Genomic DNA, 23120 nt, shown 5'->3' with positions numbered 1-23120 from the left:
TGTGAGATTTAACACAAACTCAGTAAACTCATTTTTCCTAGCAGAGAATATAAATAGAACAAAGTGCAATCAATAAATCCATATATCCTAATCAGGGAAATTCTCTGTTAGCTTGTATTCATAAAGATAAGATTGCAGAACTTAATTCTTACACTGATGGAAACTTCGGAATAGACATCTGTTGGTGAGTTAAAAACTAGCAACACTGCTTTCTTCCCCCCCCCCCCCCCCTTGTTTGTTTGTGTTTGTGTGTGTGTGTGTGTGTGTGTGTGTGTGTGTGTGTGTGTGTGTGTGTGTGTGTGTGTGTGTGTACTACACTGTGATGATTAAACTTCCAAAATACTAAGCTGAGCAGATTGTTTTAGATAAAACTTTAAATTATGATATCCTTTTTCCCCATATTCCAATTTTGATGAAATGACTACTGTATGTTGTCCCAAGCTATGCTCAAGTTACTTGTGAAAACCACATGGAAGTTTGTTTAGCAGTTTTGGAGATTAGTATGTTCAAATAGATGGACACAACAGTTTCACTGTTTTATTATAAGTATAGATGAGGAAACATAGGAAGCTACCAATCAAAACAGAACTAAACCAAAATGTAATAAGGTGAAATATCCCCTTCGCTCCAGGTTTTGTAGCACGCCATCATCATCCAGATTCATTGACCTTATTTTTTGCAGTATGTGAAAAATGGATACCTAATATAAATACAAAAAAGTGTATTTTTGTGGCACCAAGATTACACCTCTTTATTCTTACCATCTGCACTCTTAGACAGAAGGCAAAAGGCTATTTGCTTTACACCATGATGCGCAGTATGCACAGAATCCTGGAAAATTATACTTCAGTTGCAGAAGTGTATTACATAAATGGGGCAAATGTGCAGTAACTGTTTGAAGTATTCATTGGCTCACAAGAAGTTATAACTAGCAGAAAAATAATCTGCAAACTCTGTGTATAATTACCCATTTCTCATATATTTATTGTTAGATTCTAGTACCTGTGTAAATGCATGTACAGGGTGATTGAAAAAGAAAGAATAGATTTTAGGTGTTTATCACAGACAAACTATGAGATTGATACACAGTGCACATGTCACTGGATAGAGGAAGATTGAAAGTTCTGACACAGCTGTACTGTTGTTTGTTTGTAGCAACACAGAGACTACACCATGAGAAATCATTTTAAGTTGGAATTTGTGTGAAATCAATCCATTGTTTGAGTGCAGTGTGCATTCTGCTGTCGATTCAGCAAGAAGCTGCCTCTGCATAAACGGATATATGACTGGCATAAAAAATTCTTGGAAGTTGGTTCCATATACAAAGGGAAGAGTGCTGGTTGGCCATGCATATCTCATGAAAATGTCTAGCATATCCGGGGTGCGTTCACTGGGTCCTAGGAACTTCAGCTTCCTCAAACAAGTGTGGTATGATGCCTGTATATGAAGCCTTACAATTTGCACTTACTTCAGCAATTGCGTCTCAATAACCATAACAGAAGGTATGAGTTTTGCATTCCAGTTCTCCAGGACATGACAAAGGAAATTTTTTCTGAACAGCTCATCTTTTTGGATGAATCAACATTTCATGTATCGGTCAATATAAATCACCAAACTGATGGAAAGCCATCATGATTTGGGGGTCACAAAATCATGGTGCCATCTTCAAATATGAAAGAGATTCACCAAACTAAACATGTTTTGTGCCATTTGTGTTTAGAGAATTTATGGACCTATCTTTTTTGTGGAGGAAACTTTGATAGGAATGTCATAGTTACACAATGATTTCACTTTTATCCACGGCGGCGCCCTGCCTCACTTTCACTTGAGGTGTGGTGTTATCTTAACAAAACCATCCCACAATGTTGGATTGAATACATTGGCAACAAGATCTTGTTTATTGCTTTTGGCCTGCCAGCTCAACACACCTCACACTTCGACTTTTTTCTGTGGGGAGTGCATAAAAGACAATCTTTGTCCCACCTGTGGGAGCATCCACATCCACATCTGCACCTACATGGGTACTCTGAAAATCACATTTAAGTGCCTGACAGAGGATCATCAAACCAACTTCACAATTCTCTATTATTCCAATCTCATACAGCACGGAAAAATTGAACACGTGCATCTTTCTGTGTGAGCTCTGATTTCCCTTATTTTATCACGGTGATCGTTTCTCCATATGTATGTTGGCATTAACAAAATATTTTCGCATTTGAAGGAGAAAGTTGGTGATTCAAATTTTCTGAGATTATTATGCTGCAATGAAAAACACCTTTGTTTTAATTATGTCCACCCCAGATCCTGTATCATTTCATTGACACTCTCTCCCTTATTTTGTGATAATATAAAATGTGCCACCCTTCTTTAAGCTTTTTTGATGTACTCTTGTCAGTCCTATGTGGTAAAGATCCACATTGTGTATTCTAAAAGAGGACAGATGAGCATAGTGTAGACAGTCTCTTTAGTAGATCTGTTAAATTTTCTAAGTGTCCTGCCAATAAAACGCAGTAAAACGCCAGTAGCCTACCCCACAACATTTTCTGTGTGTTCCTTCCAGTTTAAGTTATTGGTAATTGCAATTCCTAGGTATTTAGTTGAATTTACGGCCTTTAGATTTGACTGTTTTATGGTGTAACCGAAGTTTAACGGATTCCTTTTTGTTATTTAGGGTCAATCGCCAATTTTCACACCATACAGATATCTTTTCTAAATCATTTTGCAATTTTTTTTTTATCTTCTGATGACTTTATTAGTCGATAAATGACAGCGTCATCTGCAAACAATCAAAGATGGCTGCTCAGTTTGTCTCCCAAACCATTTATATTGATAAGGAACAGAAAAGGGCCTATAACAATACCTTGGGGAATGTCAGAAATCACTTCTGTTTTATGCAATGGCTTTCCATCAGTTACTACAAACTATGGCCCCTCTGGCAGGAAATCACGAATCCAGTCACATAACTGAGATGATATTCCATAAGCATGCATTTTCACTACAAGCTGCTTGTGTGTTGCAGTGTTGAAAGCCTTCTGGAAATCCAGAAATATGGAATCAATTTGAAATCCCTTGTTAATAGCACTCAACACTTCAGGCAAGTAAAGAGCTAGTTGTGTTTCACAAGATCGATGTTTTCTAAATCCATGTTGGCTGTGTGCCAATAGACTATTTTCTTCGAGGTAATTCATAATGTTCGAACACAACATATGTTCCAAAATCCCCTGTTTATTGACGTTAACAATATGCGCCTGTAATTTAGTGGATTACTCCTACCACCTTTCTTGAATATTGGTGTGACCTGTTCAACTTTCCATTCTTTGGATTCAGATCTTTCGTTGAGCAAATGGTTGTATAAGAGTGTTGAGTATGGAGCTATTGTATCAACATACTCTGAAAGGAGCCTAACTGGTATACAATCTGGAACAGAAGAGTTGCTTTTGTTAAGTGATTTAAGTTGCTTCACTACTCCGAGGATATTTACTTCTATGTGACTCATGATGGCAGCTGCTTTTGATTTGCATTACTTTGTCTTCTTTGGTTAAGGAATTGTGGAAGGCTGTGTTTAGTAACTCTGCTTTGGCAGCACTGTCTTTGATACTATCTCTATTGCTACTGCACAGAGAAGGCATTGATTGTGTCTTGCTGCTAACATACTTCACATATGACCAGAAGTTCTTTGGATTTTCTGCCAGGTTTCGAGACAAAAGTTTCATTGTGAGACTACTATAACATCTCGCATTGAAGTCCATGCTTAATTTTGAGATCTTTATGATTTTGAGAAATCAAATTTTTGAATCTGTTGATTCAGAAAGGACCGGCTTAGTCATGTGTGGAATGAAGTGGATGTCTGTTTTGATGTTGCTTGAGCAATCCGTGGTGCTCATGTCGAGTGCATGGTGTAGTGTCTGTGCAAACGTAAAACTCTGAACCTTCCTCTACTCAGTGACATCCACAATGTATTTCTGTCTTTCACAGTTTTTCTATAATTAACAATTGAAATCTGTTCTTTCTTTTTGACTCTCTCTTTATTATAATTAAACATGTATGTCTAATGTAATGTGGAGTGTAATACGCAACAAAGATGATCTACTTTGTTGTGTATTGCCCCATTTTGCTCTTCAGGCATGTAAAACAGTTTCCTGAGTCTTTAGAGTAATACATATCATGAAATATTTATGAGCTTTCAGATGAGAACATATTTTATACAACAGTAACAAAATGGAAAGGGAAGGAGCATTTGTATTACAGTGTTCTCCATTTTCATCTCAACTTGTAAAGTCCTTGTCACAAGTTAGATACATGTGTGAAACAGCAGACATTTCCTTGTAAGATATCAGTGTTTCATTTAAGAATAGTCTATGTGATACTTGCAGATTACATGTTGAATTATACTACCAGATGTTTTCCTGCATGAAAAAGTGTAAAATTGTGATTAGGTAAGGAGGCCATTCTTTAAAACAGACTTCTAATTGCAGGTGGTCTGTATACTGGTACCTGAACAGGTAGGTTGAAACTTAGTATTGGATATTTTTCAAAAATTACGGGTGTCCTTGTAATCAAACCTTCAGATCATATGAGTGTCATTGGACATTATCTTATCTTTATTTTTACTTTAGGGTGCAATAATTTCCACAGTACAAATATTAGTTAGGGGATGCTATCCCCAAATGATGAAAGGTGGAAAGAAAATGATAAAATTATGAAATAGGAAACTATGATTCTTCAGTTTCTCCTGGCGTATTTCTTGCTCGAACAGTCCACAGGTGTACTGCCGGTCCATAGCGTCCAACGGGCACCGTAGGACACTGTGGACTGGCTGTACACCTGTGGACTGTTCGAGATACAGGAAACTGTTCCTTATAAAGCATTAAGCAATGAAGGTATTTTCAAAAAATAGAAATGTATTTATTTTTGTTAAATAGAAGTTCATTCAAAAGAGAATTGCTAAGGAAGTAAAACCATTCCAGAAGCTATCTTAATGGCCAGATTTTTCTGTTCTCTGATCTGAAACAGTTATTCCGCTTTGCTGCTTGCTTGTATTTTTTGTTCCTTCTCTTTTATCAGTAATAGTAATAATAATAATAATAATAATAATAATAATAATGTCAGTAGGATTAATTTTAATCAAGAATGTTTTGGAGTTTTTTTAAATGTCATAATGCCGATTTTGTATCAAATAAAGCACAGTTACTTTTAACGTCAATCAAGTAAGGCATCTTAATCTTTCTTATACTCATCCTGAGCAGTCTCTTTCCTTTACGTCTTCATCTGGTGACATTCTGTTTTATTGTTTATCAGCTTTAAATAATTTGTTATTTGATTAAGATATGTTGAAGGCGGTGACAATTTTAATTCATTAGACAACATCCAGTGTGTTACTATCCCCGGCATTACACAGTAAACCTGTTCAATTAAAGCCCTAGTATATTTGTAAATGTGCACAGTTCATTTTTCTAAGACATTGTAATTGCATCAGGTGATAAGGTACTTCATTGTGTTTGGAAGCGTGACAGTTCAGATCCCAATATGGCAATAATTTAGGTTTTTACATAGGTTCCAGAAATCCCATAAGGCAGTTGCTATTATGGTTCCTTTGAAAGTACATGATAAGTTTCCTTGCCCTACTTCACCTTTGTGCTCTATTACTAATAATCTCATAATCAAGATGGTAAAGCCTAATATTACTTCTTTCTGACATTGTGTTCAGAGTCAGATTGAATCTGAAGTTTCGACTTGCTCTTCATTTTTGGGGAGGGGTTCAAAATTTCCCTGCAATGAGAAGCTTAAATTCTTTCTGTACATTTTCATTGCATATACTGGAATGTTCTAGTATTCTCCCCTTATTCCACAATCAGTTGAGGTAAATTTGGTGTGGTCTGCTATATTTCTAGGAAGCTATGCTTCAAAAAACATATTTTATTGATTAAAACCATGCGACAAAAGTTTATGATGTCTAGGATGATTATTTTTCTTTCTTAATTTCTGTTCATTCAAGATTTCTGATATTCAGAATGTTGTAACATCGATTTTTTTGTTTACTTTTCATATGACCACCTCTTTATTTATTTAGTTTGTACTTTATTTTCACTTTTCCCATGGATCATAATACGTGTTGCTCTATTTTTTATTTATTTTTTTAAGTAGTTGTTATTTTCACTTTTCTCCTTATCTACAATATTAGTGCCTTAATAATTTTTTTAATTTTTCGTAGTTTCATATGCGTAGACTTGAGCAGCTCTGTGTGCAGTACCTGGAAGCGACTATCAATCATCGGAATGTTCTTGAAGCTCTTCATAATGCATCTGCTCTGAAGCTATACTTCATAAAAGAATTCTGCCTCAAATTTGTAGTGAAGGAGAGCAATTACAATCAGATTGTGATGAGCAAAGAATTTGAGAATTTAGACAAATCTCTCATGGTTGAAATCATACGCCGAAGACAAATGCCACAATCGAGACCACAGCTTGACCAGCCTTTTGATAATTCAGGTCAGTATTTATCATTGTTTTTTGAGAAATGTAGTTTGATGAGTTTACTTTAAAAATAAATTTTTACCACATATTTTGTATTTTTGTAATCATTGGTTTTTGTATATAATGTTAGTATATCAGTGAAAAGACAAACAATTAGATACTGTTAAGAAAATAATAATAAATTGCTACTCACCATAAAGATGACCCATTAAGTTGCAGACAAGCACAACAAAAAGACTGTTACACATTATAGCTTTTGACCTAGGCATTCTTCAGCAAAGAATGCGCATTCTCTCTCTCTCTCTCTCTCTCTCTCTCTCTCTCTCTCTCACACACACACACACACACACACACACACACACACACACACACACACACATGCACGCAAACCAAGCACACCTCACAAACATATGACCGCTACGGAATGCAGCTGTCACATGAATAGAAGTATGGATTGGCTCAGGAAAGGGCAGGGATAGCAGGGTATGGGTGGGTGGAAAGAAATGCACTGTGTGGTGGGCGCACGGGAACTAGAGACTGTCAGGCACATGGTTTAGAAGTGGGATGTAGGGGAAAAGGAGGGGAGCAGAAAATGGGGAAAGGACAGGCGGATACATTGGCAGTGGGCGATACACAGAGAGTGAGGGAATGTGGAAAGGGAGGAGGTGATAGGACGATGGGGTGGAATCTTTCTGGTGGAGGGTGTGTGTATGGTAGGTTGCTGTAGGTTGAAGCTGGGATAATTTCAGCAGTATAGAATGTGTTTCTTCCCCACACTCCGTCTCCCAATACTGCGCCTGGCAGTCTCTAGTCCATCTACACACCACCAGACACTGCTTTTCTATACCCCATCCTGCACCCTGCTGTCCCTCCTCCTTCCCCGCCCCGCCCCACTCCACATTACTTTTCAAGTGGCTGTTGCATTCAGTTAGAGCTGCTGGTGGTAGTGGTCATGGGTGCTTCCTTTGTGTGTGTGTGTGTGTGTGTGTGTGTGTGTGTGTGTGTGTGTCTCTTTGCTGATGAAGGATTTGGCCAAAAGCTATAATGCCTTTTCATTGTTTCTGTCTGCAGGTCAATGGGTCATCTTTATGGTGTGTAGTAATCTACCTTTTCATTGTTTCTGTCTGCAGGTCAATGGGTCATCTTTATGGTGTGTAGTAATCTATTTTTACTAATATTGTTGATATTCCAGCGTGGAGATTCCATTGTTTGAGACACTATTAAAAGTAATTCATGCTGATGAAAATGTCAAGGTTCTCTTACATTGTAATCTTTCTTGTGTGATGTACTTAACTCAGAAAAGCTGCTTCTTTTGGTTAAAAATGTCTTCACAGTTGTCATGTAATTTAAAATATTTCATTGCAATGTGGAACATGTTTAATTTCTATTTTATTTTTTGTGTCAAGGACTAAGAGTATGTGTGCTTTCTTTTTGATAATTTTCCACACAGGTACTACACTAGAACAGGATATGGAGATGTTTCTGAAAACAGGTGGCAGAGAGTTCTGCGACATCATTCTCATGTTAGATGGATTACCCATACCTGTTCACAAAGCTGTGCTTGCTGCTCGCTGCAGTTACTTTGAAGCTATGTTCCGTTCATTTATGCCTGAAGACAATGTTGTACAGGTAAATATCGATAAAACTTCAAGTTTGAGGCACCAGATTGTTATTTAATAGCATTTTCCACATAATGGAGTTCAAAGCAATTGCTTGTGAACATCAAAATGAAGTACCTCAATAATTCAGTGCATCATGTGAGAATATTCTGTTGTAAGAGAGGTAGTGAGACAGAGGCAAATCCAATGGCTCATTAGTGACAATTTTGTGTTTTTCGCTCACAGCACTTGCATCTTTGGTCATACTTAGTAATACTTGTAAGAAAAGCGGTTACAAGGGTAGGAGCCAGAGGGTAGGGAAGGTGGTTTGAGGATTTCATAGGGATGAACTAATAGGTTACGAAGGTTAGGTGGACGGCGGAAAGACACTCTTGGTGGAGTGGGGAGGATTTCATGACCCTTGTAACCGCCCCCGGTGTAAAACCTGTCCCATGCACCCTCCCACCATCACCTACTCCAGTCCTGTAAGCTGGAAGGTGTACACGATCAAAGGCAGAGCCACATGTGAAAGCACCCACCTGATTTACCAACTGACCTGCCTACACTGTGAAGCTTTCTATGTGGGAATGACCAGCAACAAACTGTCCATTCGCATGAATGGACACAGGCAGACAGTGTTTGTTGGTAATGAGGATCACCCTGTGGCTAAACATGCCTTGGTGCACGGCCAGCATATCTTGGCACAGTGTTACACCGTCCGGGTTATCTGGATACTTCCCACTAACACCAACCTGTCAGAACTCCGGAGATGGGAACTTGCCCTTCAGTATATCCTCTCTTCTCGTTATCCGCCAGGCCTCAACCTCCGCTAATTTCAAGTTGCCGCCGCTCATACCTCCCCTGTCATTCAACATTATCTTTGCCTCTGTACTTCTGCCTCGACTGACATCTCTGCCCAAACTCTTTGCCTTTACAAATGTCTGCTTGTGTCTGTGTATGTGCGGTTGGATATGGGTGTGTGTGCGAGTGTATACCTGTCCTTTTTTCCTCCTAAGGTAAGTCTTTCCACTCCCGGGATTGGAATGACTCCTTACCCTCTCCCTTAAAACCCACATCCTTTCGTCTTTATATATATATATATATATATATATATATATATATATATATATATAAAAAGAAAGATGAGGTGACTTACCGAACAAAAGCGCTGGCAGGTCGATAGATACACAAACATACACACAAAATTCAAGCTTTCGCAACAAACTGTTGCCTCATCAGGAAAGAGGGAAGGAGAGGGGAAGACGAAAGGAAGTGGTGGATGGATATGTGCGTGTGTGCTAGTGTATACCTGTCCTTTTTTCCCCCTAAGGTAAGTCTTTCCGCTCCCGGGATTGGAATGACTCCTTACCCTCTCCCTTAAAACCCACTTCCTTTCGTCTTCCCCTCTCCTTCCCTCTTTCCTGATGAGGCAACAGTTTGTTGCGAAAGCTTGAATTTTGTGTGTATGTTTGTGTTTGTTTGTGTATCTATCGACCTGCCAGCGCTTTTGTTCGGTAAGTCACCTCATCTTTGTTTTTATATATAATTTTTCCCACGTGGAATGTTTCCTTCCATTATATATATATATATATATTACCCCCCTTACACCCCCCACCCCAATGCATATAACCAGCCACAACCTTACCAGTCCAAGTTATCTGCACATGGCCTTGCCCTAGCATAATATATTAGCCACCACGAGCAATGGAAATACAGAGACGACAATGGTAACGGGAACACAAGGATGGAAGATGAACACCTGCGCTTGCGTTTGATGGTAAAGGCTGCCCCATTTTAAATTCAGCAGCAGGGAGACAGAAGTACAACCCTGACCTATGTTTCATTTCAGCAGACAATAATGACCAAACCCTAGCACTCTCATGAAAAGTCCTCAATTTCCCATATAGCCAACACTGACTGACCAATAATGATAGGAGGAGTAATGCAAATTCCTGTAATCACGTCTATCCATTTCGCAAGGTGGAATGTAAGGATAGTCACCTTCCTTACAGAACTAGACAAACACTCAGATTGGACATCCCCAGCAACTATAAAGATTTGTCGGCACCACAATGAGGACTGCCGAAAAGTTTATACCAAGAGATTACTGATAACAATAAATCCCTAGCTGGTCCTAAAACTGTGAGGAATTGTACCAAAACTTCTCGAAAGTGATCCAGAAATAGAAGATGAACTACTACACAGGGTAGATGCAGCGAGATGCCAAAAGTGGGAGGAAACAGTAGAAAGCCTGAATTTTCTGACATTGTGTAGACAAGCATGGAAGTTAGTCAGGAAACTAGGAATCACGACTCCCACACAAAGGAATAAGACAACAATCACTCCCAATGACATTGCTTCTCATCTAGTGGCAACATCCAGAACACCAGAATATCTCTAAGATAACCGCTACATTAAAATGAAATGAGAACTCAGAACTCTGAAAGCCATAGCCACAGAATTCGAACAATCCCACCCTTTCACTTGTGATGCAGTCTCAAGAGTGCTAAAATATTTTGAGCCAGGAAAAGCTCCAAGGTTTGACAGTATCCACCTTGAATTTATAATAAACTGTGGCAAATACAGAAAAGTATGGATGGCTTATTTCTTCAGATATTATGCTAACCAGAAAAATACCACAAGATCTCTAAGAAAACCGCTACATTAAAATCCTGCAAGCCAGCTGGTAGCCCCAATAGCTACAGGCCTTTACCTGTGCTATCTGTGACCCACCCCATTACTAAAATGGCTGATCCATAATAAAATAAGTACAACATTACTTGAAGCAATCTCAATTGAACAAGCAGGCTACTAGCCAAAACAGAGCTGCACCGATTAAGTTCTGCCACTCACTACCTAATTTTAGGCAGGACTTTAAAGAAAACTTAAAACCACAGCTGCATTCATTATCAGCAGTGTATAATAAAATGTGGAGAGAAGGCAAAATATACAAGCTTCTTCATGTAATTCCATGCAAACCAATCGTTCACATAATCGACACTATGCTTAATGACCAACTGCTCCAAGTAGTTATGGGATCCAATGTCAGCTCCCCAAGAAAATTAAAAACTGGTCTGCCACAAGGCTCAATCATTGCTCCACTTTTTCAGCTGGTACCCTGCAGACATACCAAAAACAAAATAAAGGAAGTTTGACTATATCGATGATTGGTTACTTATGACAAGGTGTAACTCAATTGAACAATCAGAAGAAATCCTAATGGAAAATGTAGTTGCTGTGGGGAAACTTCTTTAGCAAACAGAGACTCCAGCCAAACATCACCAAAACAGAGGGTTCCTATTTCCACCTAAAAAATAGACATGCCAAAAGAAAACTCGACATACAGTTTGAAAACACACCCTCACTCATAATAAAACATCAAAGCACCTGGGGGGGGGGGGAGGAGGGGGGGGGTTAACCCTTGATAAAACTCTATCTTTCAGAGTGCATCTAACAAAAACAGCTAAAAAATTGAAATCAAGAAAAATTGTCATTCAAAAGCTATGTGGTACAACCTGGGGAGCATGAACATTCATCCTACGTTCTTCTGTTGTGGGTCTTGTCTTCTCAACCACTGAATATTGTGTCCCAGTTTGGCTAAACAGCCCATGTGCACAAGAGGTAGAGGCCCATCTACATAATCCCATGAGAATGATTGCTGGCAATTATCAAATCAATGCCTGCAGAATGGATGCCAGTACTGAGCCACATTCCCTCCCTACAGCTATGTCATATGAATGACTACAAAAAGCTCATGTATACCAGTCCATTAAGATGTCAATGATGCAAACCATGACTGTCTCTGCACTAGACAGCTACCAACAATAACAGCAAGGTTTATAAAGGAAGATGAGATCTACACTACTGAATGGACTGGAAAACAAAATAATGTGCCATGTGTGACCCAAAAACCACTGGTATTTGACTTCCCATGCAAAACATGGTCAGTACTAAAATGAATGATAATCAAATGTGGAAGTTGCATGTTTTTTACACTAATGAGATAGGCAACCAGCTCCATTTTGTGACTGTAGAGAATCAAAGACCATCAGACACATCACAGAAGAATGCCCGACACGATCATATGATCGTAGACCAGGAGATTTCCTGTTTGCAACTCCAATGTCGATAGATTACATAAATGCTCTAGATGTTTGTTACTAAGATTTTGTATCGTAAATATTAAACTCTAAACTCCTTTTTTTCAGTGTGTCAAAAACCATGCTGTAAATAAATAAATAATTTTATTATTATTAACAGGGAATCTACATATTATTTTTCAGTTGGAAAAATAAACAGGAGATGATGATGATGATGATGATGATGATTAATAATATCTGTTCGGACAAACTTTGAATATTTTGAATAATTATATACATTACAGCTTGTGTTAAACAAAAAATATAAAAAATGAACTGTGTTAATTAATTTAGTTATAACCTGTTCATGTCTGTTGTAGTTAATTTCATTAAAAAAAATGAAAGAATAAGGGTGACAACCATTTGGTATTAAAAATGTTTGTTTGCATATGATGTAAAAAACCGTAAAGAGGAGACCGCTCTTGACAGTAAGATAATGTTGTAACTGCTATGATTTACATGTATTGGTTGGTTGGTTGGTTTGGGGAAGGAGACCAGACAGCGAGGTCATCGGTCTCATCGGATTAGGGAAGGACGGGGAAGGAAGTCGGCCATGCCCTTTGAAAGGAACCATCCCGGCTACATGTATTGCATGACTAGTTAGAAAAAAGCATATCACAGATTTCACCACTGAATAGAATTAGGCATTTTGAAACAAGCATGGTATCTGATAATTCATATGTTGAATTTAGCCTATTGCCAGGTATATTAAAAGTTTAAGAAGGTTTTGTGGAGCAATAAGTCAAATTACGTAACATGGCAGTTAGATGAATATGTTGTGGAATTCAAAAATACCCAACAAATGGTATTTATTGTATATATTGTGGTACCTATGACAGCCTAAAGCCAAATCCTGGGAAGATGCAGGTCTGTGTCTTTGACCTGAGAAACTGGGAGGAAATCAGATATTTATCTGGAGAGAGCAAGAACTACTACAAAACTCCAAAATACCTGGGAGTAGAGTTGGATTGTAGTCTCACATTCAGACATCATTATCCAGAAAAAACCTAAAAATATCTGCCTGGAACATTATCATCTGTAAACTTTCTGGCACCACATGGGGCTCACAGCCAAATATGCTCCATACATCTGCCCTGGCACTATGCTCTGCAGCACCAGTCTGGCGAAATTTCAAGCAGATGGTTTCGGTGTTGAATGAAACTGGACACATTGTGACTGTCTGCTTAGACCAACTCATCACCAGAATTTACCAGATTATGGCAATAGTGCCACCTGACATAAGCGGAAGTCACAGAAATGAAAACAAAATCAGAAAATGGATCCCAGACACTGCAATTTTTTTGTATACTGGATCCACGGAACACGAATAAATAAATAAATGTCCATTTGGATATGTTGGGGTCAAGGAGGAGCTTCATGTGCACATCATCAGAAATTTCATCAGCATTTGGAACTTGCTGAACAGTGGCATGACAAAATTCATAAACCAGAATGGTTGGGAGAACATCAAAGAGGAACCTGCTGTGGGGTTTCATCAGCCATAGTGACACAGAAGATACTAAACCGGTTGAAGACAGGAGTGTCATGATGCAAGACAAACCTCAGGAAGTGGGGCTTCATGACTGAAGATCAGTGCTGTGAATGTGGTGACCTGCAGGATCCACATAATCTCCTGGTCCGTGGAAACCTGCCCAATCCTTACACCACAGAAGATCTATGTGCAGGAAGTGATAAGGCCATTAAAGCAGTGAATTTCTGGAGCTTACAGTTCATCTAATGGAAGAACATCAGTGGCTGTGAGAATTTCATCATTTTTACTATTTTGTATTATCTAATTCCTGGACGTGTAAAATAAGGGAAATTGTGTTGGGGCATGTTTTTGTTTTTCTTATTTTGGACTTGTATTATTAGTTCTCGCCAATGGTAAAATGAAAGTAGGTTCTGATAAAAACTTTTAACAAAGTAGCAAGTTCCACCAGTGTGATGACAGTTTAGAATTGGATCTTTGCTCCTGTTCACAAAGTTTGTTACTTATACATCATGACTAAAAAAATGTAGGGTTGGTTTATTGGAAAGTCATAATTGCAGGCTATATTCCTGGTGAACATTTTTGGGATGAACTTAGTGTGCAAGTGTTACCTTTATTATTCTGGAACAGAGATCATTTGTAGAATTTCCCTGGAACATTTTTGTTCTTAACAGATTATTTCCAGAGGAAAGCACATAGAGTAAGTGGACCTCATAAGGACTAAATTGAACAGAAATGAAAATTTATAATTTTTTAAGCAAATTAAGACATTTGTAACCAAATGATTGGTTCGAGGACTACAGTGCTTAGCTAGATATATTCTTATTAGGAGTTAATATCACCTTGGCATTCTGTTACTTGCAAAAGATTTAATAGATGTAGAAGGCCCCACTGTTGAATGTGGACTCCGAACCGCAATGCAAAACACATTTCATCGCCAGAGGTGAAAGAAGTGTTGAGTGATACAAAGAAATTATAGCACTGAATGAAAGAATTTTTTAGCTGGACATTTAAATTTGTAGTCTGACACGTACCCACTTATTTACCAAGCTATTTTTTTAATAGATGCTAAAGAAATTGCACATGATATCAAAATTCTAAACCTTTCTTGATTTACAAGTGATCCCTCCACATTTTGTTAATGGTTATGGCACTATAACTAAGAATAGAGGTGACATTGTACAACTATTTGCAGATTTTTTTTATGTTTGTAGCATTAAAAAGATGAATCAGAAACAGAGGTTAATTATTCATGAAAATGACACCATTGTGGAAGTAATGCCAGAAGAGGTGTATAAAGCAATTTAAGATGTGATGAAAGCAAAGCCATCTGGGAATGATTGGTGTTCCATTATAAATGATTACTCTGGAGACAATGTAATACTAAATGAACTTAAAGAAATTATTTCCAGAATGTCATTGGAGGAAGAAAATACCATGAAATTGGAGCAAAACTGTAACTCTTCTACTTTGCAAGAAAAGAGACACTGACAAGACAGAGAAAGGCAGTACACCTATCAGCATGAGCTAAGAGCCCTTTAGAAGCAAAAATATTTTTGGCATTTCTCCTAATGTTGATCATATGTAATTAAATTGTTGGTGAATATAACAGAGAGAAACATTCCACGTGGAAAAAATTATTCTAAAAACAAAGATAATGTGATTTACCAAACAAAAGCGCTGGCACGTCGATAGACACACAAACAAACACAAACATACACACAAAATTCAAGCTTTCGCAACCAACGGTTGCTTCATTAGGAAAGAGGGAAGGAGAGGGAAAGACGAAAGGATGTGGGTTTTAAGGGAGAGGGTAAGGAGTCATTCCAATCCCGGGAGCGGAAAGACTTACCTTAGGGGGGGAAAAAAGGACAGGTATACACTCTCTCGCACGCGCCCACACACACACACACACACACACACACACACACACACACACACACACAAGCAGACATTTGTGAAGGCAAAGAGTTTGGGCAGAGATGTCAGTCGAGGCGGAAGTACGGAGGCAAAGATATTGTTGAATGACAGGGGAGGTATGAGCGGCGGCAACTTCAAATTTGCGGAGGTTGAGACCTAGTGGGTAACGAGAAGAGAGGATATACTGAAGGGTAAGTTCACATCTCCGGAGTTCTGACAGGTTGGTGTTAGTAGGAAGTATCCAGATAACCTGGGCTGTGTAACACTGTGCCAAGATGTGCTGGCCTTGCACCAAGGCATATTTAGCCACAGGGTGATCCTCATTACCAACAAACATTGTCTGCCTGTGTCCATTCATGCGAATGGACAGTTTGTTGCTGGTCATTCCCTCATAGAAAGCTTCACAGTGTAGGCAGGTCAGTCGTGGCTCTGCCTTCGATCGTGTACACCTTCCGGGTTACAGGACTGGAGTAGGTGGTGGTGGGAGGGTGCATGGGACAGGTTTTACACCGAGGGCGGTTACAAGGGTAGGAGCCAGAGGGTAGGGAAGGTGGTTTGGGGATTTCATAGGGATGAACCAAGAGGTTACGAAGGTTAGGTGGACGGCGGAAAGACACTCTTGGTGGAGTGGGGAGGATTTCATGAAGGATGGATCTCATTTCAGGGCAGGATTTGAGGAAGTCGTATCCCTGCTGGAGAGCCACATTCAGAGTCTGATCCAGTACCGGAAAGTATCCTGTCACAAGTGGGGCACTTTTGGGGTTCTTCTGTGGGAGGTTCTGGGTTTGAGGGGATGAGGAAGTCTCTCTGGTAATTTGCTTCTGTACCAGGTCGGGAGGGTAGTTGCGGGATGCGAAAGCTGTTTTCAGGTTGTTGGTGTAATGGTTCAGGGATTCCAGACTGGAGCAGATTCATTTGCCACGAAGACCTAGGCTGTAGGGAAGGGACCGTTTGATGTGGAATGGGTGGCAGCTGTCATAATGGAGGTACTGTTGCTTGTTGGTGGGTTTGATGTGGACAGACGTGTGAAGCTGTGCCATTGGACAGATGGAGGTCAACGTCAAGGAAAATGGCATGGGGTTTGGAGTAGGACCAGGTGAATCTGATGGAACCAAAGGAGTTGAGGTTGGAGAGGAAATTCTGGAGTTCTTCCTCACTGTGAGTCCAGATCATGAAGATGTCATCAATAAATCTGTACCAAACTTTGGATTGGAAGGCCTGGGTAACCAAGAAGGCTTCCTCTAAGCGACCCATAAATAGGTTGGCGTACGAGGGGGCCATCCTGGTACCCATGGCTGTTCCCTTTAATTGTTGGTATGTCTGGCCTTCGAAAGTGAAGAAGTTGTGGGACAGGATGAAGCTGGCTAAGGTAATGAGGAAAGAGGTTTTAAGTAGGGTCCAGCGGAAATGGGTTCCACGACCGTGGTACTTGATCGTCAAGAGTATGTGGCTGAGGGTCTGCGTCAGCTTTCAGACAACACTACGTACAAAGTTTGCCAAGGTAATCCCATTCCTGATGTCCAGGCGGAGCTTCAAGGAATCCTCAGAACCTTAGGCCCCCTACAAAACCTTTCACCTGACTCCATCAACCTCCTGACCCCACCGACACTCCGCAACTCTACCTTCTTCCTAAAATTCACAAACCCAATCATCCCGGCCGCCCCATTGTAGCTGGCTACCAAGCCCCCACAGAACATATGTCTGCCTACGTAGATCAACACCTTCAACCCATTACATGCAGTCTCCCATCCTTCATCAGAGACACCAACCACTTTCTCGCACACCTGGAATCCTTACCCAATCTGTTACCCCCGGAAACCATCCTTGTAACCATTGATGCCACTTCCTTATACACAAATATTCCGCACGTCCAGGGCCTCATTGCGATGGAGCACTTCCTTTCACGCCGATCACCTGCCACCCTACCTAAAACCTCTTTCCTCATTACCTTAGCCAGCTTCATCCTGACTCACAACTTCTTCACTTTCGAAGGCCAGACATACCAACAATTAAAGGGAACAGCCATGGGTCGCCTAGAGGAAGATTTATTGATGACATCTTCATGATCTGGACTCACAGTGAAGAACAACTCCAGAATTTCCTCTCCAACCTCAACTCCTTTGGTTCCATCAGATTCACCTGGTCCTACTCCAAATCGCATGCCACTTTCATTGACGTTGACCTCCATCTGTCCAATGGCACAGCTTCACATGTCCCTCCACACCAAACCCACCAACAAGCAACAGTACCTCCATGATGACAGCTGCCACCCATTCCACATCAAACGGTCCCTTCCCTACTACCTAGGTCTTCGTGGCAAATGAATCTGCTCCAGTCTGGAATCCCTAAACCATTACACCAACAACCTGAAAACAGTTTTCGCATCCCGCAATTACCTTCCCGACCTGTAACAGAAGCAAATTACCAGAGAGACTTCCTCATCCCCTCAAACCCAGAACCTCCCACAGAAGAACCCCAAAAGTGCCTCACTTGTGACAGGATACTTTCCGGGACTGGATCAGACTCTGAATGTGGCTCTCCAGCAGTGATACGACTTCCTCAAATCCTGCCCTGAAATGAGATCCATCTTTCCTGAAATCCTCCCCACTCCACCAAGAGTGTCTTTCCACCATCCACCTAACCTTCGTAACCTCTTGGTTCATCCCTATGAAATCCCCAAACCACCTTCCCTACCCTCTGGCTCCTACCCTTGTAACCGCCCTCGGTGTAAAACCTTTCCCATGCACCCTCCCACCACCACCTACTCCAGTCCTGTAACCCGTAAGGTGTACACGATCAAGGGCAGAACCACGTGTGAAAGCACCCACGTGATTTGCCAACTGACCTGCCTAGACTGTGAAGCTTTCTATGTGGGAATGACCAGCAACAAACTGTCCATTCGCATGAATGGACACAGGCAGACAATGTTTGTTGGTAATGAGGATCACCCTGTGGCTAAACATGCCTTGGTGCACGGCCAGCACATCTTGGCACAGAGTTACACCGCCCAGGTTATCTGGATACTTCCCACTAACACCAACCTGTCAGAACTCCGGAGATGGGAACTTGTCCTTTAGTATATCCTCTCTTCTCGTTACCCACCAGGTCTCAACCTCCGCTAATTTCAAGTTGCCGCCGCTCATACCTCCCCTGTCATTCGACAACATCTTTGCCTCTGTACTTTAGCCTCGACTGACATCTCTGCCCAAACTCTTTGCCTTTACAAATGTCTGCTTGTGTCTGTGTATGTGCGGATGGGTGTGTGTGTGTGTGTGTGTGTGTGTGTGTGTGTGTGTGTACCTGTCCTTTTTCCCCCCTAAGGTAAGTCTTTCCGCTCCCGGGATTGGAATGAGTCCTTACCGTCTCCCTTAAAACCCACATCCTTTCGTCTTTCACTCTCCTTCCCTCTTTCCTGACAAAGCAACTGTTGGTTGCGAAAGCTTGAATTTTGTGTGTATGTTTGTGTTTGTCTGTGTGTCTATCAATGTGCCAGCGCTTTTGTTTGGTAAGTCACGTCATCTTTGTTTTTAGATATAAATTGTTGGTGACATATCTATAAGGTAATTGTATAGATAAAAGATACGCTCACTAAGCAGTAGCAGGAGAAGAAAATATACAAAAGTTAAAGAAATGTGCAAGATTTTGGAGCCAGTGGCTCTTCTTTCTGGCTGAAGTATTGAAAGGGAAGGAAGCGGGAGGAGGGAAAAGGACTGTCAAGATTTAGGATATGTAAAGTGTAACAGAAAAGTCGCTCAGAACACAAGGTCGGGGGAGACTTCTTTCTCATACCATCTGGTAAGTCTCTCCTGACTCGGAGTTCTCAGTGACATTTCTGTAATTCTTCCCATTTGCTAAACATCAACAGTCCTTTTCGTTCATCTCTCACCCTTCCCTTTCTGCCAGGAGGAGGGGCCACTGGCTCCAAAAGCTTGCACATTTCTTTAACTTTAATATGTGTATTCTCCTGCTGCTGGTTGGTGAGTAATTTTTTTATTGATTCAATCATTTTATATTTTCAAAAGTAGATTATTTTTGTTGATGACATATCTAGTTACACATCAAATCTGAAAGATAATTCCTCATTAATGCCACAAAACTGAAGATGTACCCTTGCATCACTAAACTGTTTGGTGTGATACATTTGCCTGAAGAACTATGGTCATCATTGTTTTCACTTAAATTGCTTAATGTTTTCTTTTGAAATTCATAGTAAGGAAACAAATGTCTCAAAAATTTGGTCACTTACACAGTAAAAGTTCAATGAGAATAGTAGTTAGAAATTAGCATCACAGGAGCTCATATCATGTGTTGTCTATTTTTATAAAATTAATTCTAAATGCTGCATATTGCCCTTGTTTTAGCCTTCCTACTGGAAGGTGGATATTACCACATAACTTAAAACACTCATTTCAGTAGCTGACTTTTGGGCTGGATATAGGGAGAGAACATCTGCTCGCCGCATGTCCGCAGTGTTTCATGTTGCATTTCTTTACATCAGACAGTTCCTTTATCTTGTGATAGGCCACAGTGTTTAAGTTACTGGATTCTAATTCAGGAGAAACTGGATTCAAATCCTGATGCAGCCATTAAGATTTAGATTCTTGTCTGTGGTTTCCTTAAGATGATTAAGGTGAATATTGGAATGGTTACTTCCAAAAGGTAACTGACAGATATTTATTTATTTATTGCGGTATCATCTCATGATTGTACAGCATTTGACAGAATACAATATGAAAATAGGTAGCTCAAAATATCCATACATATAAAGTAAAGAAACATTTTTTTTTACAAGGGAAGGACACCTAATCACTCATGACCGTGCCGAATGAACCTTCTGGGGATTTGCCTGAAATTAAGCAATTAATAATTTTTCTTCAAAAGTAACAGACTTTTAAGATTAACAGTCCTCAGTACGTGCTCTCTCCTGCTCAAATTTTCAGGTTGTCATTCATGAATTCTTCTACTGAATAGTAACATTTCTGCACTAGTTTCTCATATAAGGATTTTTTTCAGTGTTTCTAAATTTATGCTGAGCAATTCTCTTGATTTCACTTTGTTATAAATTTTCATGCCCATATAATGTGGAGTTTGAGCATAAATTTTCAAACAGTGGGTGGGCAGCATAACACTATTCTGATTTCTGGTTTTGTAATCATGTTGAAAATGATTTGCTACAAATAAATCTGGGTTACTGTGTACAAAGATAATCAGCTCATGTATGTATAGTGAGGGAACACTTAATATACTTCGATTTTTTAGGAGTGGGTGACATGATTTTCTTCGCCCTACATTGTGCATATTTCTAATGATGATTTTCTGAAGTTTTAGTATTTGACACATATGGTTTGAGTTACCCCAAAAAACAATTCCATACCTTATTATTGACTCAGAGTAGCTATGATATACTACTTTTCTTATGCCTATACTGGTAGCATTGTGCAATATTCTCATTGCAATTTCTAGGCTGTTGTTTAATTTTATTTGCAAGGTACTGTATATGGGATCCCCATGATAGACTTTTATCTAGTTGCATTCCTAGGAATTTCACACAGCAAATCCTGGTTTCTGTGACTGACCTGAATATAATTTAATTTTGCTTGTTTTGTTTTAAACTGCATTAACCGAGTCTTTCCCATGTTTAATTTTAACCCGCCTAAATCAAACCAGGTATCTAATTTTTCTGAAGTATTTAATACAGTTTGTGGAATTTGATCAGTACTGTTACTTTCAGTGATTAAAGATGGGTCATCTGCAAATAAAACTGAGTGACATCCAATATTAAGTGGCAGATCATTTATGTAAAACAGAAACAGATTGGGTCCTAAGACAGAACCTTGGGGTACTCCATGTGAAATAGTTTTCCATTTTGAAGTATAAGTTCCTCTCTCTGACGTTATAACCACTCTTTGTCTTCAGTTGGTTAGAAAGGACTTAAACCATTCTAACACTGTGCCCCCTAATCCCATACTAGGAAAATCTAAATCAGAATGGCCGAACTAAGCAATCATAATTCTCTTGAATTTTAAATTGATGTCTTAACAACTGCTGTGATTAATTTTGTTGGTCACTGCTGTACAATGTTCTCTTGATCATACACAGTTCACATCAAATAACTTAAAATATTAAACATAGTTTGTCAGCACAAAAACTATAGAAATCCACTCTTTGTCCATGAACATGCTGTGACACCCCTTGCACTCCCTCCAGGTTGTTCAGAAAACTGAACACAGTCCCATAAATTTGCTACCATGCCCCATGATACATCTCCTTGTCCTCCCTTCAGTGTATCTGGAAAACTAAGTAGGCCTGCCCCCAGGATGAGTGAGATGATGAGCTCAGGAGAATAAGGCTTTATTATGATTATGTACTGTAATATTATATTTTGTTACTAACAACTACTTGTTGTCTTTAATTGTATAGTAAGCATTACTTACGAAGTTTGTTTTAGCTGGCTTTTTAACTGGTGTATTTTAGTAGTCTTTTTCATCTCCTTGGGGAATTTATTATACAGTTTTATTCCCTGACATTAAATGCTGTTTTGAATGTTTGGTTTGTTTTTCGATGGGGTAATGTGAGTTCACACTTGCTCTTGTTCCATGATTATGTATAGGACTATTAGTAAAAGACTTAGGAATGTTTTCCCTGATATGCACAACAGATTGGTAGAAGTACTAACTTGATGCAATAAGGATACCCAGTTTTTTTAAGTAAGTCAACCCTTACTAGTATATTTAGCTATTATTGTTATGGCCCTTTACTGCAGTTTGAAAACTGTATCCATGTTTTGAACCTTTGGTCCCCAGAAAAGAATCCCATAGCTAAGAACAGAGTGTATGTAAGAAAATTATGTCACCACAAGGCACTGGCTGTTACAACATGGTAACAGAACCCTAAGAACATAGCTTGCTGATGCTGTTCTTCTTATTAGTATCTGTGTGTGTTCATTCTGTGTTCATGAACAATCAATATTCATCCCAAAAAACTTCATGTTTGTTGCACAATCTATAGATTTATAATTTATTTATTTCTGCATCCTTATCCTGTATGTATTTGTGATCTGTCTAAAGTGACCTTAGTATCATTGGTGAACTGTGACCACCAACATGCCTTTTAGATTTCAGCTAACATTTCATCAATCTTATATTTTATGTTGTGGAAAGAATCCTCATACAGACTAGGATGATTCATCCTTTAGAGAAACTATGAATATGCTTGGACAGTGACAGTAGTTCTCCATTCATTACCATATTTTCAACGAGCTAGGCATTATTACTGCTGCTTTAGAATACAAATATTGTGCACTAAAATTTGTTGTTAATAATTCATTGCAGTTCAACAGCAATAATAATAGCAATTTATAAACAATTGGACCAAAAAATTACCTCCACAGGTAATTAACCAACATAGGGAGAAATGATCATTGTAATCAAATAGGAGAAATATGTGCTCGTACAGAAAGATTTTAAGTCTGCATTTTTCCCACATGCCGTTAGAGAATGAA

At 39.4% G+C, this 23120-nt stretch overlaps 1 protein-coding gene across 2 annotated transcripts in view; it reads left to right on the top strand.

Annotated features, from left to right (window-relative positions):
• The window catches only part of LOC124544664 (leucine-zipper-like transcriptional regulator 1), a 144566-nt gene that overhangs the window by 104013 nt on the left and 17433 nt on the right, over positions 1-23120 (top strand). For both annotated transcript variants that reach the window (XM_047123283.1, XM_047123282.1), the window contains exons 12-13: positions 6212-6488; positions 7924-8102. In XM_047123283.1, coding sequence (XP_046979239.1) covers positions 6212-6488; positions 7924-8102 — 456 coding nt within the window. The remainder of the gene's footprint in view (positions 1-6211; positions 6489-7923; positions 8103-23120) is intronic.

The sequence above is a fragment of the Schistocerca americana genome, chromosome 8 (assembly GCF_021461395.2).
Source record: "Schistocerca americana isolate TAMUIC-IGC-003095 chromosome 8, iqSchAmer2.1, whole genome shotgun sequence".
Lineage (NCBI taxonomy): Eukaryota > Metazoa > Arthropoda > Insecta > Orthoptera > Acrididae > Schistocerca > Schistocerca americana.
The sequence above is the reverse complement of the archived record's forward strand: the minus strand, read 5'-3'. Positions and strand labels throughout refer to the sequence as shown.